The sequence below is a fragment of the Mobula hypostoma genome, chromosome 15, assembly GCF_963921235.1.
Source record: "Mobula hypostoma chromosome 15, sMobHyp1.1, whole genome shotgun sequence".
Classification (NCBI taxonomy): Eukaryota; Metazoa; Chordata; class Chondrichthyes; order Myliobatiformes; family Myliobatidae; genus Mobula; species Mobula hypostoma.
This window is the reverse complement of record NC_086111.1, coordinates 15,093,760-15,109,693: the sequence shown is the minus strand read 5'-3', so window position 1 is coordinate 15,109,693 and position 15,934 is coordinate 15,093,760. Positions and strand designations below refer to the sequence as shown.

The 15,934-nt window shown below is 44.3% G+C and overlaps 2 protein-coding genes across 6 annotated transcripts in view; both read left to right on the top strand.

Moving 5' to 3' along the window:
* abhd14b (abhydrolase domain containing 14B) overlaps positions 1-7,535 on the top strand; it is a 42,419-nt gene extending 34,884 nt beyond the window's left edge. For 2 of the 3 annotated variants that reach the window (XM_063067768.1, XM_063067770.1), the window contains exon 5: positions 2,265-7,535. In XM_063067768.1, the coding sequence (XP_062923838.1) occupies positions 2,265-2,447 (183 nt within the window). In that variant the 3' untranslated portion in view covers positions 2,448-7,535. The remainder of the gene's footprint in view (positions 1-2,264) is intronic. The other variant, XM_063067769.1, reaches the window with a different exon arrangement.
* A 4,039-nt stretch (positions 7,536-11,574) lies between these two features.
* The window catches only part of gmppb (GDP-mannose pyrophosphorylase B), a 34,202-nt gene continuing 29,842 nt past the window's right edge, over positions 11,575-15,934 (top strand). Inside the window, exons 1-5 of one of the 3 annotated variants that reach the window (XM_063067764.1) lie at positions 11,575-11,719; positions 13,377-13,459; positions 13,702-13,820; positions 14,481-14,615; positions 15,626-15,706. In XM_063067764.1, the coding sequence (XP_062923834.1) occupies positions 13,441-13,459; positions 13,702-13,820; positions 14,481-14,615; positions 15,626-15,706 (354 nt within the window). In that variant the 5' untranslated portion in view covers positions 11,575-11,719; positions 13,377-13,440. Of the gene's footprint in view, positions 11,720-13,376; positions 13,460-13,701; positions 13,821-14,480; positions 14,684-15,625; positions 15,707-15,934 lie in introns of those variants that run through there. The other 2 variants (XM_063067765.1, XM_063067766.1) reach the window with 2 other exon arrangements.

Here is a 15,934-nt window from a genome sequence, read left to right as displayed (position 1 = left end):
CACCTGTGAGTCGACTGGGGTGATATACTGCGTCCGGTGCTCCCGATGTGGCCTTTTATATATTGGTGAGACCCGACGCAGACTGGGAGACCGCTTTGCTGAACATCTACGCTCTGTCCGCCAGAGAAAGCAGGATCTCCCAGTGGCCACACATTTTAATTCCACATCCCATTCCCATTCTGATATGTCTATCCACGGCCTCCTCTACTGTAAAGATGAAGCCACACTCAGGTTGGAGGAACAACACCTTATATTCCGTCTGGGTAGCCTCCAACCTGATGGCATGAACATTGACTTCTCTAACTTCCGCTAAGGCCCCACCTCCCCCTCGTACCCCATCTGTTACTCATTTTTATGCACACATTCTTTCTCTCACTCTCCTTTTTCTCCCTCTGTCCCTCTGAATATACCTCTTGCCCATCCTCTGGGTCACCCCCCCCCCTTGTCTTTCTTCCCGGACCTCCTGTCCCATGATCCTCTCGTATCCCCTTTTGCCTATCACCTGTCCAGCTCTCGGCTCTATCCCTCCCCCTCCTGTCTTCTCCTATCATTTTGCATCTCCCCCTCCCCCTCCAGCTTTCAAATCCCTTACTCACTCTTCCTTCAGTTAGTCCTGACGAAGGGTCTCGGCCTGAAACGTCGACTGCGCCTCTTCCTATAGATGCTGCTTGGCCTGCTGCGTTCACCAGCAACTTTGATGTATGTTGCCTTAATAAGAGTGAATTATTTCCCCTAAATAAGCTGGTTCCTATTTATGGATGTTTACCACTCTCTTATATATTTAGGGATTATAATCACGAAAAAGTATAAAGATATATTTAAAGCTAATTTTTTTCCTTTAATTGATCAGATTAAACTTTTTGTTTACTAAATGGTCACCAATGTCTTTGTCTCTGTTCGGTCGAATCAATGATATTAAGATGATTATTTTGCCTCAATTTTTATATGTATTTCAATCGGTTCCAATTTCTATTCCAAAATCTCTTTTTGATAATGTTGTCTCAAAAATTTCTTTTATATATATATATATACACACACACATACACACACACACACACACACACACACACACACACATATATACATATACACATATATATATATACATATACACACACATATATATACATATACACACACACATATATACATATACACACACACATATATATACATATACACACACACATATATATACATATACACACATATATATATACATATATATATATATATATATATATCTCTCTCTCTCTCTCTCTCTCTCTCTCTCTCTCTCTCTCAGAAAAAAAACCCTAGGCTAGGTAAAAGGCATTTACAGAAATCTAAAAAAGAGGGGTGTTAGCGCTCCCGAATTTTAGATTTTATTATTGGGCAATTAATATTCAATACTTAAAATTTTGGTTACGAGACTTGGATGCACTTTCAAGTCCACATTGGGTAAATCTTGAATGTAATTCATTACAAGGGTTTTCTTTGGGTTCGGTTTTAGGGACTTCGCTTCCTTTCATTGTTTCTAAACTGTATAAACAAATGAATAATCCAATAGTTAAGCATACTTTACGTATATGGTTTCAATTTTGAAAATTTTTTAAGTTGAATCTCTCTTCCTTTCTGACCCATATCTTTCCTTTACCTTCCCTTCACTCTAACCCTAACTTCAGAGATTCACTTTTAGAAGATCTCAGATTCAGATTCAAATATTTATTTATCACACGTACATTGAAGTGTGGCATTTTCATTAACAACCAACACAACCTAAAGTATGCTGGGGCAGCCTCTTTGTGTTGACACACATTCCAGCGCCAACATAGCATGCCCACCATGCTCGGAACAACACAACAAGCAACAAAACAGCAGCAAAAATTATCGCCTTTCCTCTCTTCCACCCACCCACTCACACCCATATATAGTCCTCCAAATCCAGGTCGTGCATCTTCCAAAAAGTCCCTTGCCCTTCCTTGTATATCCCCACCTTAAAACCATTGTAATTGAGAATTTGCTCACCTGTTCCCACCATCTCTTGCTTTGAGTTAAACTTGTGAAATGCTTTGATGTGTTTCTACATTCAACACCCAGTATGGACACAAGATGTTGACACTGGTCCCTGTAGTCCAGTGAGTCAGGACCTCTTTATCAGCTATTGGAGATTTTTGTCAAACTAAACAGTGGACAACATATGAGTGATGTGGTGGACTTCACCGGCACTTTAGTTGAGTGACTGCACTGATCCAGTTTACTGATCCCCGTTTTGTTTTTCTCAGACCCCGACATTGATAGTCTACGGTAGCGAGGATAAGCCGATGGGAGAGGAGTCATTTAACAATCTGAGACACCTTTTTAACAACAAGGTGCATGTAATGAATGGGGCATCACATGCCTGCTACCTCAACAATCCCAACGAGTGGCATCAGACAGTGTTGGAGTTTCTACAGAATCTGTCCTAAACCCCCTTGGACATGGATCACAGCAAAAGAATATTTTACTATTGAACGAATCATTAATGTCAATCATTTATTATTACAACAATCAGAATACAGCTTGTTTGATCCCTGATATCTTTTCCTCTAAAATAATGATTGACCAGCCCTCCCCACGCTCTTTGACAACAGTTATGTAATGCCGTGGTTCATATTCTTACTGTTATGCTGTATGTCCTTCATTTTGGCAGTTCTGTATGAGCAGTCTGTTCTGTTTTCATGCTTGTTTGGGTTACTGTTGAAGATGAGAGAGAGGAGAAATGTGTGCCATCCAATTAGGATGGTCGGATTAATGGGAGGTTTCTCTGGTGAGGGACACTAAGGTTGGGCTTGGGCTTTTGTTTGAGAGGAGATGAAGAGAGAAGACACTGGGGAGAACTGGTCATAGCATACCATCCGGTGGGAGACCCGTTTGTTCATGATGGATTGCGAATGACATTCAGAAGGTGGTGTGTGCTTTCATGTTGACTGAGGGGCCAGTGTGTGAGTGACAGTGAAGTTCAAGATGAGCGCCAACTTGTACACATTTGACTGTTTAATTAGAATGGGCCCTTTTCTTTTTGTAATTCTTTACTAACCCTTCAGTTAAGATTCATAAATATAATTCCTTTAATTGTAGACAGTGCACTGTCTGTTATTTCACGGCATTAATTTGTAACAGGGTAGCAAATGACACAACATCCACACAAACCGGGGTTTGGGGTAGGATTGAGCATGTCTCAATTTCACGAGTTTGGCTGGGCCAGAGGTTGTCTTACACAGCCACGGATACCAGGGTGTTTCACTTATGTCACATGGATTCACCTGCTACTCATCTTTGACATCCCCTTTGTTCTCCCCATACCCTTCCTGCAGTATTAAACACATTTAACCTCCTCCCTCACTCTTTGTAGTTCTGAATGATCATCCACCCAAAATGCAATATACAGTATCCTCTTTATAGTTTGTCTGCTGTGTTTCCAGCATTTCCCATTTTATTTCAGATTTGCAGATGATGGAAGATTTGTTTTTTGTACTTTTAGGGAGATCACGATTTCCATTAGTTTCATGATAAGATGCCGGAAGTGTTTTTTACACTATAGTAATTTTTGTCTTGCTTTGTACTGCTGCTGCAACAAATTTCGGGATGTGTATCAATGATAATAAACCTGAATCCGATTCCAACAGCGTGCAAACAGAACTGCACACAATATTCCAACTATTGGAAGTGATTAGGATCAGAACATGGGTTACATCAACCAACTTGACTCACTGGTGAATGAATAAACCATTTATTCACTACATTTGTTCAAATCCATATTCCTTGGCCAAAAGAACAGAAATGACAACAATATCAAGGGAAATGGCTGAGATGAGAATGAATAATGTTGTTAATAGGACCAAAGCTAGTTCAGCAGATCAGAACATCCTTAACAGGGAGCCAAGATCAGATTGTTGGGAACTTGCTACGAACTATGTACCTGTATTCCCAGATCCCTTTGTTCTACCACACTCCTCAGTGCCCTACCATTCACTCTGTAAGACCCACCCTAGTTGGTCCTACCAAAGTGTAAAACCTTGCACTTATCTGCATTACATTCCATCTTTCATTTTTCTGCCTGATGCAGATCCCTCTGCAAGCCATGATAGCCTTCCTCGCTGTCCACTACATCCCAAATCTTGGTGCCATTCACAAATTTGCTGATCCTGTTAACCACATTATCATCCAGAACATTGATGTAGATGATAAACAACAATGGACCCAGCACCATTCCCTGTTGCACACTAGTCACAGGCCTCCAGTCAGACAGGCAACTATCTACTACCACTCTCTGGCTTCTCCCACAAAGCCAATGTCTAATCCAATTTACTACCTCATCCTGAATGCTGAGCGACTGAATCTTCTTGCCCAGACTCCCATGCGGGACCTTGTCAAATGTCTTACTTAAGTCCACATAGACAACATCCACTGCCTTGCCTTCATCCACTTTCCTGGTAACATCCTCAAAAAACTCAGAAGATTGTTTAGACATGACCTACCAAGCATGAAGACATGCTGATTATCCTTAATCAGTCCATGCCTGTCCAAATACTTGTGTATTTGGTCCCTTAGAATACCTTACAATAACATTCCCATAAATGATGCTAGACTCACCGGCCTATAACTTCCTGGTTTCTGTCAAGAGCCTCTTTTAAATGGAGGAACAACATTGGCTATCCTCCAATCCTCTGGTACCTCTTCTGTCACTAAGAATGTTTTAAATATTTGCTAGGGCCTCAGCAGTTTCTGTGCTTGCCTCCTTAGGGTCCAGGGGGACACCTTATCAGGCCCTGGGGATTTATCCACCCTGATTTGCTTCAGGTACCAAACACCTCCTATCTGTACAGGGTCCATGTAGTTGATGCTGCTTTGCATCTCTTCTATAGACTCTATCCCTGTCAAGTATGCAAAGAAGATCTCACCCATCCGTTTTGGCTCCACGCATGGATTACCATTCTGGTCTACTAGAGGACCAATTTTGTTCCTTGAAATCCTTTGCTCTTAACAAACCTGTAGAATCCCTTAAGATTCTTCTTCACCTTGTCTGCTAGAGCAACTTCATGCCGCCTTCTAGCCTTCCTGATTTCTTTCTTGTATTCCATAGGTAGCTCATTTGTTCCTACTTGCTAGGCACCTCCTTTTTTCTCTTAACCAGAGCCTCAATATCTCTTGAAAACCAAGGTTCCCTACACTTGTTATCTTGACATCTTATTTTGACAAAAACAAGCTTTGTACTCTCAAAATTTTGTTTTTGAAGGCCCCCACTGTCCAAGTACACTCTTACCAGAAAACAGCCTGTTCCAATTCACACTTGCATTTCTGATACCATCAGACTTGGCCTTTCTCCAATTCAGAATCTCAACCCACAGACCAGACCTAGCTTTTTGCATATTTACTTTGAAACTAACGGCATTGTGGTCACTGGATGCAAAGTGTTCCCCTACACAAACTTCTCTCACCTGTCCTGTCTCATTGCCTAATAGCAGATCCAGTATAGTCTGCTCTCTCATTGGGACCTCTATGTACTAATGAAGGGGACTTTCCTGAACACATTTGACAAACTCTATCCTTTCCCAGTCAATATGTGGAAAGTTAAAATCATAGAAACATAGAAAATAGGTGCAGGAGTAGGCCATTCGGCCCTTTGAGCCTGCACCACCATTTATTATGATCATGGCTGATCATCCAACTCAGAACCCCGCCTCAGCCTTCCCTCCATACCCCCTGACCCCCGTAGCCACAAGGGCCATATCTAACTCCCTCTTAAATATAGCCAATGAACTGGCCTCAACTGTTTCCTGTGGCAGAGAATTCCACAGATTCACCACTCTGTGTGTGAAGAAGTTTTTCCTAATCTTGGTCCTAAAAGGCTTCCCCTCTATCCTCAAACTGTGGCCCCTCGTTCTGGACTTCCCCAACATCGGGAACAATCTTCCTGCATCTAGCCTGTCCAATCCCTTTAGGATTTTATACGTTTCAATCAGATCCCCCCTCAATCTTCTAAATTCCAACGAATACAAGCCCAGTTCATCCAGTCTTTCTTCATATGAAAGTCCTGCCATCCCCGGAATCAATCTGGTGAACCTTCTTTGTACTCCCTCTATGGCAAGGATGTCTTTCCTCAGATTAGGGGACCAAAACTGCACACAATACTCCAGGAGTGGTCTTACCAAGGCCTTGTACAACTGCAGTAGTACCTCCCTGCTCCTGTACTCGAATCCTCTCGCTATAAATGCCAGCATACCATTTGCCTTTTTCACCGCCTGCTGTACCTGCATGCCCACTTTCAATGACTGGTGTATAATGACACCCAGGTCTCATTGCACCTCCCCTTTTCCTAATCGGCCACCATTCAGATAATAATCTGTTTTCCTATTTTTGCCACCAAAGTGGATAACTTCACATTTATCCACATTAAATTGCATCTGCCATGAATTTGCCCACTCACCCAACCTATCCAAGTCACCCTGCATCCTCCTCACAGCTAACACTGCCACCCAGCTTCATGTCATCTGCAAACTTGGAGATGCTGCATTTAATTCCCTCATCCAAGTCATTTATATTGTAAACAACTGGGGTCCCAGCACTGAGCCTTGCGGTACCCCACTAGTCACCGCCTGCCATTCTGAAAAGATCCCGTTTATTCCCACTCTTTACTTCCTGTCTGCTAACCAATTCTCCACCCACACCAATACCTTCGTGCTTTAAGTTTGCACACTAATCTCCTGTGTGGGACCTTGTCAAAAGCCTTTTGAAAATCCAAATATACCACATCCACTGGTTCTCCCCTATCCACTCTACTAGTTACATCCTCAAAAAAATTCTATGAGATTCGTCAGACATGATTTTCCTTTCACATGACAATTTCCTATTATGACAACCTTATGTTTCTTGCAACAGTCTGCAATCTCTTTACAAATATGTTCCTCTAAATCCCTAGGACTGTTGGGTGGTCTGTAACATAGCCCCATTAAAGTAGTCATATCTTTCTTATTTCTCAGTTCCACCCATAACATCTCACTAGTTGAATTCTCCAGTCTGTCCTGACAGAGCACTGCCGTGGCATTTTCCCTGACTACTAAAGTCACCCTCCTCCTTTAATCCCTCCCTCTCTGTCACATCTAAAACCCCAGAATACTGAGCTGACAAACCTGCAACCAAGTCTCACTAATGCCCACATCATCATAATTCTAGGAGTTGATCTATGCCCTGCACAAGATTTTGGTGAGACTGCAACGAGACTAGTGTGTACAGTTCTGGTTACACACTTTTGGAGTGAGAATCAGGTTTATTTTCATTAATGTACATTGTCTCGTGAAAGAACATATTTCACAAATTAATGTTATAAAAATAAATAGTACAAAAGACAAATAATGAGGTGGTGTTCGTGGATCACTCAGAAATCCGATGATAGAGGGAAAGAAGCTGTTCTTAAAACGTTGAGTGAAGATCTTCTGGCTCCGGTACCTCCTTACGGATTTTAGTAATGCCAAGCGGGCATGTACAGATGGTCAGGATACTTCAAAATGGATGCTGCTTCTCGAGACACTACCTCTTGAAGATTACTTTGATGGTGTGGAGGGTGGTACCCACAATGGAACTGGCTGTGTCTACAACACTGTGCAGCCTCTAACAATTGTGAGCATTGGAGGCTCCATACCAGACTGATGCAACCAGTCAGAATGCTCTCCACAGTACATCTGTACAAACTTGCAAGAGTTTTGGTGACCTACCAAATTTCCTCAAACTCCTAATGAAGCAGAGATGATGCTGTGGCTTCATATGATTGTGTCAATGTGCTGGACACAAGTTAGATCCTCAAAGATGCTGATATCCAGGAACTTCTCATCTGTCCATTACCTCCCCCTTGTGGTCTTTCACCTTCCTTTTTAACCCCCCAATGGTCCACTGTCCTCTCCTACTAGATTCCTTCTTCAGTCCTTTAACTCTTCCACCTTTCCTCTCCCAGTAGTGTGTGTTCTCCTGACTTCCTGAAAGATGCAACTAAACTAGAGAGGGGTGAAGAAAAGATTTGCGATCTAAAAGTAGGAATAGGTTTAAGGTGAGAAGGGAAAGATTTAAAGGGGCTCAAGTGGAAGATTTCTCCCACACACAGGTGGTGGGTATATGTAATGAGCTGTCAATAGAGATAGTAAAGGCAGGGTCAATTACAAGGTTAAAAGACATTTGGATAGCTCTGTGAATAGCAAAAGCTTAGAGCAGGGGTTCCCAACACTTTTTATAGACCAATACCATTAACAGAGGAGTCTGTTAACCCTGGTTTAGAGCATATCAGAGGCCTTGATAATAGACCAGGACTTTAAGCCACGATTTTAATCACTGGAAACCAGAAGAACTAAGTTTGGTTCAACCCGAAAGGACAGCACAAACTCCAAGTGTCATACACCGGTTATAGAAGAATCTGGAGTTAATGTGCAAAAACTACTTCTGAATTAATGATTAATTATATTAAAACATAGGCACAAAGTAAACTTGCTGCTGTAACAAGGAGATACAGAAGTGAACTCTAGTCTCACCCAGTCATATTCCAAAATCATTTACTCTCAGTCTATTCCTCATGACTGCTTTATTAAGAATTTTTGTAGAGCTGGTTTAAAGTTTTAGAAAGGGTGGCAGTGACTGGGTAATATTCCTTCTAGGGCAAGCTGAGAGAAGGTCCCGTTTCTTTTCTAGTGTCATTATGCTTAAAATCAGTGCCATGGATCAACTCTGCAATAGCACCTCCTGGTTTTATTTCAGGTATTAGCAGTTATTTTCTATTTTCAGTCACCTTCTCTGCAAGCAAATCTTAGGAGACCTGGTCTATGGTCAGCAGCTGCCATGAGCTCCTCTCACCCACCATTAATACAAGTGATTCTGCAGATGCTGGAAATCCAGAGCAACAGGTGTAAAATGCTGTTGGAACTCAGCAGGTTAGGCAGCATCTATGGAGGGGAATAAAAAGTCGATATTTTGGGCCGAGACCCCAAGGACGGTCCTTTGTTATTCAAATAACAAGCCATGGGTGAAAAAGGACATTAAGGACATCCTGAACGCTAAAAAGAGGGCGTTTAGAGATGGAAATAGGGAGGAGCTGAGGGCAATACAGAGGGACCTGAAAGCCAGGATCAGGGAGGCTAAAGACAGGTACAGGAGGAAGCTTGAGTGGAAACTCCAGCAGAACAACATGAGAGAGGTCTGGAGGGGGATGTGGACCACCACTGGGTTCCGGCAAACTAGCAACAGAGGAGCTGAAGGCAGTGTGGACAGGGCCAACGAACTTAACCTGTTCTTTAACAGATTTGACACTGTGGCCCCTGCCCATCCCCCACATGAGCCATCTGTTGTCGGCCCCCAACCAACACATATTCCATTCTCCCCTCCTACCCCTCCTCACAGTCCCCCACCCTGCTCTCATGACTATACCCCTTCCCCACACAAAACCACCATGGTGGGCTTCACAGCTGAAACGTCTCAACCCAAGCAAGGCTGCAGGACCGGATGGTGTCAGCACCAGGGTGCTCAAAGCCTGTGCCCCTCGGTTATGTGGAGTACTTCGCCATGTCTTCAACCTGAGCCTGAGGCTCCGGAGGGTTCCTGTACTGTGGAAGACATCCTGCCTCATCCCTGTGCCAAAGATGCCGCACCCCAGTGGCCTCAATGACTACAGACCAGTGGCATTGACCTCCCACATCATGAAGACCCTGGAGAGACTTGTTCTGGAGCTGCTCCGGCCTATGGTCAGGCCACACTTAGATCTCCTCCAGTTCGCCTACCGGCCCTGACTAGGAGTTGAGGATGCCATCGTCTACCTGCTGAACCATGTCTACGCCCACCTGGACAAGCCAGCGAGCACTGTGAGGGTCATGTCTTTTGACTTCTCCAGTGCATTCAACACCATCCACCCTGCTCTGCTGGGGGAGAAGCTGACAGCGATGCAGGTGGATGCTTCCTTGGTATCATGGATTCTTGATTAGCTGACTGGCAGACCACAGTACGTGTGCTTGCAACATTGTGTGTCCGACAGAGTGATCAGCAGCACTGGGGCTCCACAGGGGACTGTCTTATCTCCCTTTCTCTTCACCATTTACACCTCAGACTTCAACTACTGCACAGAGTCTTGTCATCTTCAGAAGTTTTCTGATGACTCTGCCATAGTTGGATGCATCAGCAAGGGAGATGAAGCTCAGTACAGGGCTACGGTAGGAAACTTGGTCACATGGTGTGAGCAGAATTATCTGCACCTTAATGTGAAAAAGACTAAGGAGCTGGTGGTAGACCTGAGGAGAGCTAAGGTACCGGTGTTTCCATCCAGGGGGTCAGTGTGGACGTGGTGGAGGATTACAAATACCTGGGGATACGAACTGACAATAAACTGGACTGGTCAAAGAACATTGAGGCTGTCTACAAGAAGGGACAAAGCCATCTCTATTTCCTGAGGAGAATGAGGTCCTTTAACATCTGCTGGACGATGCTGAGGATGTTCTACGAGTCTGTGGTGGCCAGTGCTATCATGTTTGCTGTTGTGTGCTGGGGCAGCAGGCTGAGGGTAGCAGACACCAACAGAATCAACAAACTCATTCGTAAGGCCAGTGACGTTGTGGGGATGGAACTGGATTCTGTCACGGTGGTGTCTGAAAAGAGGATGCTGTCTAAGTTGCATGCCATCTTGGTCAATGTCTCCCATCCAATACATAATGTACTGGGTGGGCACAGGAGTACATTCAGCCAGAGACTCATTCCACTGAGATGCAGCACAGAGCGTCATAGGAAATCATTCCTGCCTGTGGCCATCAAACTTTACAACTCCTCCCTTGGAGGGTCAGACACCCTGAGCCAATAGGCTGGTCCTGGACTTACTTCATAATTTACTGGCATAATTTACATATTACCATTTAACTATTTATGGTTCTATTACTATTTATTATTTATGGTGCAACTGTAACGAAAACCAATTTCCCCCGGGATTAATAAAGTATGACTATGACTATGAAAGGTAGGGGTAAAAAAAATCATAATAAGGTGAGTGGTGGGAAAGGTGTACAAGCTGGTAGGTGAGAAATGAAACCAGGTGAAGGGGCGTAAAGAACCTGGGAGTGACAGGTAGCAGAGCGGGAATCTAACATGGGAGAAAGGGTACCAGATGGAGGTGATGGGCGAGTGGGGAAAAGAAAAGAGGAATGGAATGAGAGAGAAGGTACTACCGGAAGTTAGAGAATTCCATAGGTTGGAGGCGACCCAGACGGAAATGGAGAGAAGCCACAAACGGGAAGTAGACGGGCCCAAGCTGCTGGATGAAGCGGTTCCCCCAATCTACGTCGAATATCGAGTAGCCCCGCCATGAGCACCATGGTACACGATCGCAAGTGTCGCCCACCACTCCCGCTGCTACATCGGGAGGACAAGGCCTCCGTCCGAACTCCGCGCCTGACCCATCTTGTCTCCCGTGGCGCTACTTCCGAAAGCTGTTGTCGCTCCCTCATTGGTCGGTGCAGCCGTCCTCCTATTGGGCGCGGGGCTGGGGGGGGGGAAGACTCACGCTCCGCTTCTCATTGGCCGGCCGCCACACCGCTATTGGCCGTTGCCACGCTACGGCGCGGCGGCAGTGCCACGTCCCGTGTGTTTGGGAGGCGGCGGCTGGGTTCAGGTATCGACCGTATTCCGTGTTCGTGAGTCGGCGGTGCGGCACAGTCAAGCGCGGGGCTTCGATCATCCGCAGGTGAGTCCCCAGGGTTGGTCCCCGACTCGAACTGACCGTTGCCAGGCACGGCCGCTGCTCCGTGCTTTGCTCCCAGGCCTTGACCCTCATGCCTGTTCCGGCTGTAAGGCCGCCAGGGACGTGGCGACAGGTGTGGCTGGCCATCAGGAGGCCCGTGGGTAGATAATAGGTGCTGTGAACTGGAGTCCATGGTTTCTAGTAGTTTCGGTTGGGGGGCGGGTTGAGGAATGAATGGGTGACTTCTCGGGTCGAGTTTCTGACAGTGTAGGGGGAGAGGGGGAGATCGCCTCTACTGAGGTAGGGTGAGAGGGAGCTGGGAGGTGGTAGGTGGAACCAGGTGAGGGTAAGATGGGTGCAGACAGGCTGAACTTTAGAATCTAGATGCTGGAATCTGAGGAGGCATTTCTTCAACCAAAGGCTGGTGAATGAGTGGAATTCTTCAGGAGGAGGACCATTAAAGTGTGGGCTGCAATGGGAAGCTGGGTGCTCAACAGTTTAATAGGAAGGAGTTGAGGATATGTACTCTTTGTGAGGCATTACTTGGTATATGGACGGTTATGTTAGAGCGTTGTTGAGGCCAAATTATTGGGTGTATTTGAGGAAAAGACTGATAGGTTCTTGATAGATTCTTGTTCAGTCCTGCTGAAGGGTTTTGGCTGAACTGCCGACTGTACTTTTTTCCATAGATGTTGCCTGGCCTGCTGAGTTCCTCCAGCATTTTGTGTGTTTTGCTCTTGATTGGTAAGGTGGTTACAGGGAGAAATCTGGAAGTAGGGTTAAAAATAACAACCCTGATTCAATGGTAGTGAAGACTTGATGGGCCAAATGTCCTAAGAGGAATGAGATAAGTGAAGGATGATGGGCAGATGAAAGCAATGGTGGGGCAACAGAAGGGGGGAGAAAAGAGCACAGGAAGTATGGGTTACCTGAAGCTGGAAGATTACACATTCGCCAGGCAGATTGTGAGGTTCTGGCACTGACATCCTAACAGTGGAGAGGGGTGATGGATACCTGAGCTGCTGCCGTTGAGTAGGTTGTGTCTAACCATGGCCGAATTTATATTCTGACATCAGACATAGCACTGAGTTGCTGCTGGACAGCGCAGATCTCTGAGGGCCTTGGCGGTTGGAAGTTGTTGCAGGTTAGGATTTGGCTAGCTGAGCTTTGGAGATGAAGTCAAGATTATGGAGACAGAAAGTTGGATTTGGAGTGACGATAGGTTTGGAGATGGTTTGACTAATAGATGAGCTTGATTGGGAAAATGTGGTTCTGTCTTCCCCTTTGAATAACACAGTGTTGTGAACATTCTTTGTGGGTTGGGGAGAGTATAGAGACATTGACTAGGAAGTGGGAGTTGTTGATGGCAATACATTTGGTCTCCCTAGTGTTTATTTGGTGGAAATTATTGCCCATACATCATTCAAAGCCGGGCAAGCAGTGTGACAGTGGATGACTTGAGAGGTGAGAATAACATTCAGAAGGAACCTTGGTAAGAAAATTTTACAAGAGCAATCTACATAACATATTGTATTGGTCATTTGAGATTTGGTTATGGTTCCCCTACACTCTTAGACCAGAGCCCTGCAGGTTGTTGCCTTTCAATGCATTTTCTAATTTTGTGGTGAAATTATTAAATCGTCTCCTGTTACCTTTTCAGGGAATACATTCCAGATCACAGCTCGCAGTGATCCAGAAAACTGCTGTGATCTTTTTGCCAGTTAATGCACCTGTTAAAATCAGGTTAGTCTCTGACTTCAGTTGGTTCTCTCATTTTTTTTGTGATACAGGTTCTGATGCTTCCATCAAGGAGAACATTAAATATGAGGTGCTTGGAATGGAATTCTCTAGAATGTAATTTGTGAGTCTGATACAGCACAGAAATGTGCCCTTTGCCTCATTAAGTCCGTACCGGCCATCAGCCACCCATTTATACTAATCCTACATTATTCTCATTCTCCTTACATTCTGTCAACTCCCTTCAGATCCAACCACTCGCCTACAAGTCAGGGGCATTGTGCAGTGGCTAATTAACCCTTGGGATGCAGCAGGGAACAGAGCACCTGGAAGATTACAGAGAGAACATTCAGACTCCACACCAGAGGTCAGGATTAGATTCTGTTCAGTGTGGCACTGCTACACACAAGATAGATGTTCAGTGATAGTAACTGTGACAGTAGTAGAAACCTCAGCACATATGAAGACATGGGAAGCAATGTGTACAATGACTTGGTGCCACAATAGCGTAGTGGATAGTATGACACGAGTACAGCTCAGGCCGTCAGAGCTTGGAGTTCACCTGTAAGGAGTCTGTGTCCTGCTTATGGAATGCATGGGTTTTCTCTGGGTGTTCCAGTTTTATCCCACAGTCTAAAACTACCAGTTGGTAGGTCATTGTAAGTTGTTCTGTGATTAGGCTCGGGTTAAGTCGCTGGGTGGTGTGGCTGGAAGGGATTATTCCACACTGTGTCTCAATAAATTGATAAAGGTGGGGTGAATTTTGATGGATTTTGTTTTTGTGAATAATAATGAAGGATTTGAAGTGTGAAGAATAGTAACAGAGGAGAGCCATTAACATGTCACAATGGGAAGTTGGGTGCCCAACAGCCTGATGGGAAGGGGTTGAGGATATGTATTTCTAGGCATTTTTGTGGGGCAACACTTGGTATATGGGTTGCCATATGCCTGTTGTTGCAGCTGTATTGCATCACTTTCACCTCTGAAATAATGAGTGCGAGGTCAGATTTCCAATTTTGTTTTACAGGTGAAGATGAAAGCATTGATTTTGGTTGGAGGCTATGGTACACGGTTACGACCTTTAACGCTTAGTGTTCCAAAACCACTGGTGGACTTTTGCAACAAGCCAATTCTTCTGCATCAAGTGGAGGCTTTAGTAAAGGTACACTCACCATCTCAATGGCAGGATGGAGAACCGAATGTGAGAGAACAGTGCACATTATTACCAAGGCATGAATTCAAGCATCCTATGGAAATGTGAGAGTGTAAAGTGATTGGTTGTCTATAGGGGAATTGTTCCCCAATTATCCTTTCATCATTTACCTCTTTCTTGCACAACCTTGCAAGCTTTCAGCATTGTACAAACTAATTCCCCTCTGCGGGTTCTAACACGTATCATGGATTATTAAAGATATTCCAATATAATATAGTGTCAGGTATTCCCATTTCAAATCAATACTACAGGGACTGGTTAGAGTGATTGGTAACCTTGAATTGGAAATTGAGCAGCTCAGGTTGTTCATTTTAAGGAGTAACGCATGTGTAATTAACATTTCACTCTTGGTCAGTATGATTATGTCTTTGCATTATATACACTGTATCCAGCAAAATCTGGAGTAATTGTGCACTTTTTTAAAATGGTGTAACATTCATGCCCCATTGGCTTATTTAATGCCATGCCAGAAGAAATGTAGGTAGTAATTGATATTTGTTGCCATAATTGGTGCATGTGTTTATCATCAACACAAGAGATTCTGCAGATGCTGGAAATGATGAATGGTCTTAGCCTGAAATGTGACTTTTTATCTCTTTCCGTAGATGCTGCCCGACCTGCTGAGTTCCTCCCGCATTTTGTGTGTGTTGCATATGTATTTCAGGAGTTTGGTACAGGTCCTCCCCACGTTACAAGCACCTGTCTTACAGACAGTACACCTGTACACATGAGCAAATGTTTGAAATGGATTTTCCAGCTGCTGCAGAATAGCAGGCATCTTCTTTTTCCAGGAAATCTGGTTCACAACTGCATTTCCAGCTTGAGAATGGTCCAAATTCAAATAGTTCACAGGAACCGGGGGATGACCTGTATTATTCAGCCAAAAATACAACCAGTAAGAAGAATGTTTTCACAGTTCTTTCTTGTGTTTAACTGCGTATTTATTCTGCTCTGAGTAGGCTGGAGTATCACATGTGATTCTTGCTGTCAGCTATATGTCCGAGATGCTGGAGAAGGAAATGAAGGAACAGGAACAGAGGGTAAGACCATGAAGATGAACAGGGATGCTTCAGTACATTAACAGTCATTCCTGTGGTTATGATAGGCAGAACTGAAATCCCCTGCTTCAAAAAAGTATCTGATGGCCTAATTCTATGCAGGATATTTTGCTGCCCCTGAGAAACACTGTCTCATTCTGCCCTGCAGAGCTGATGTATGGTTAGAATGACAATAAAGTTTTTTGAATCTTTGAATCTTGAATCTATTTG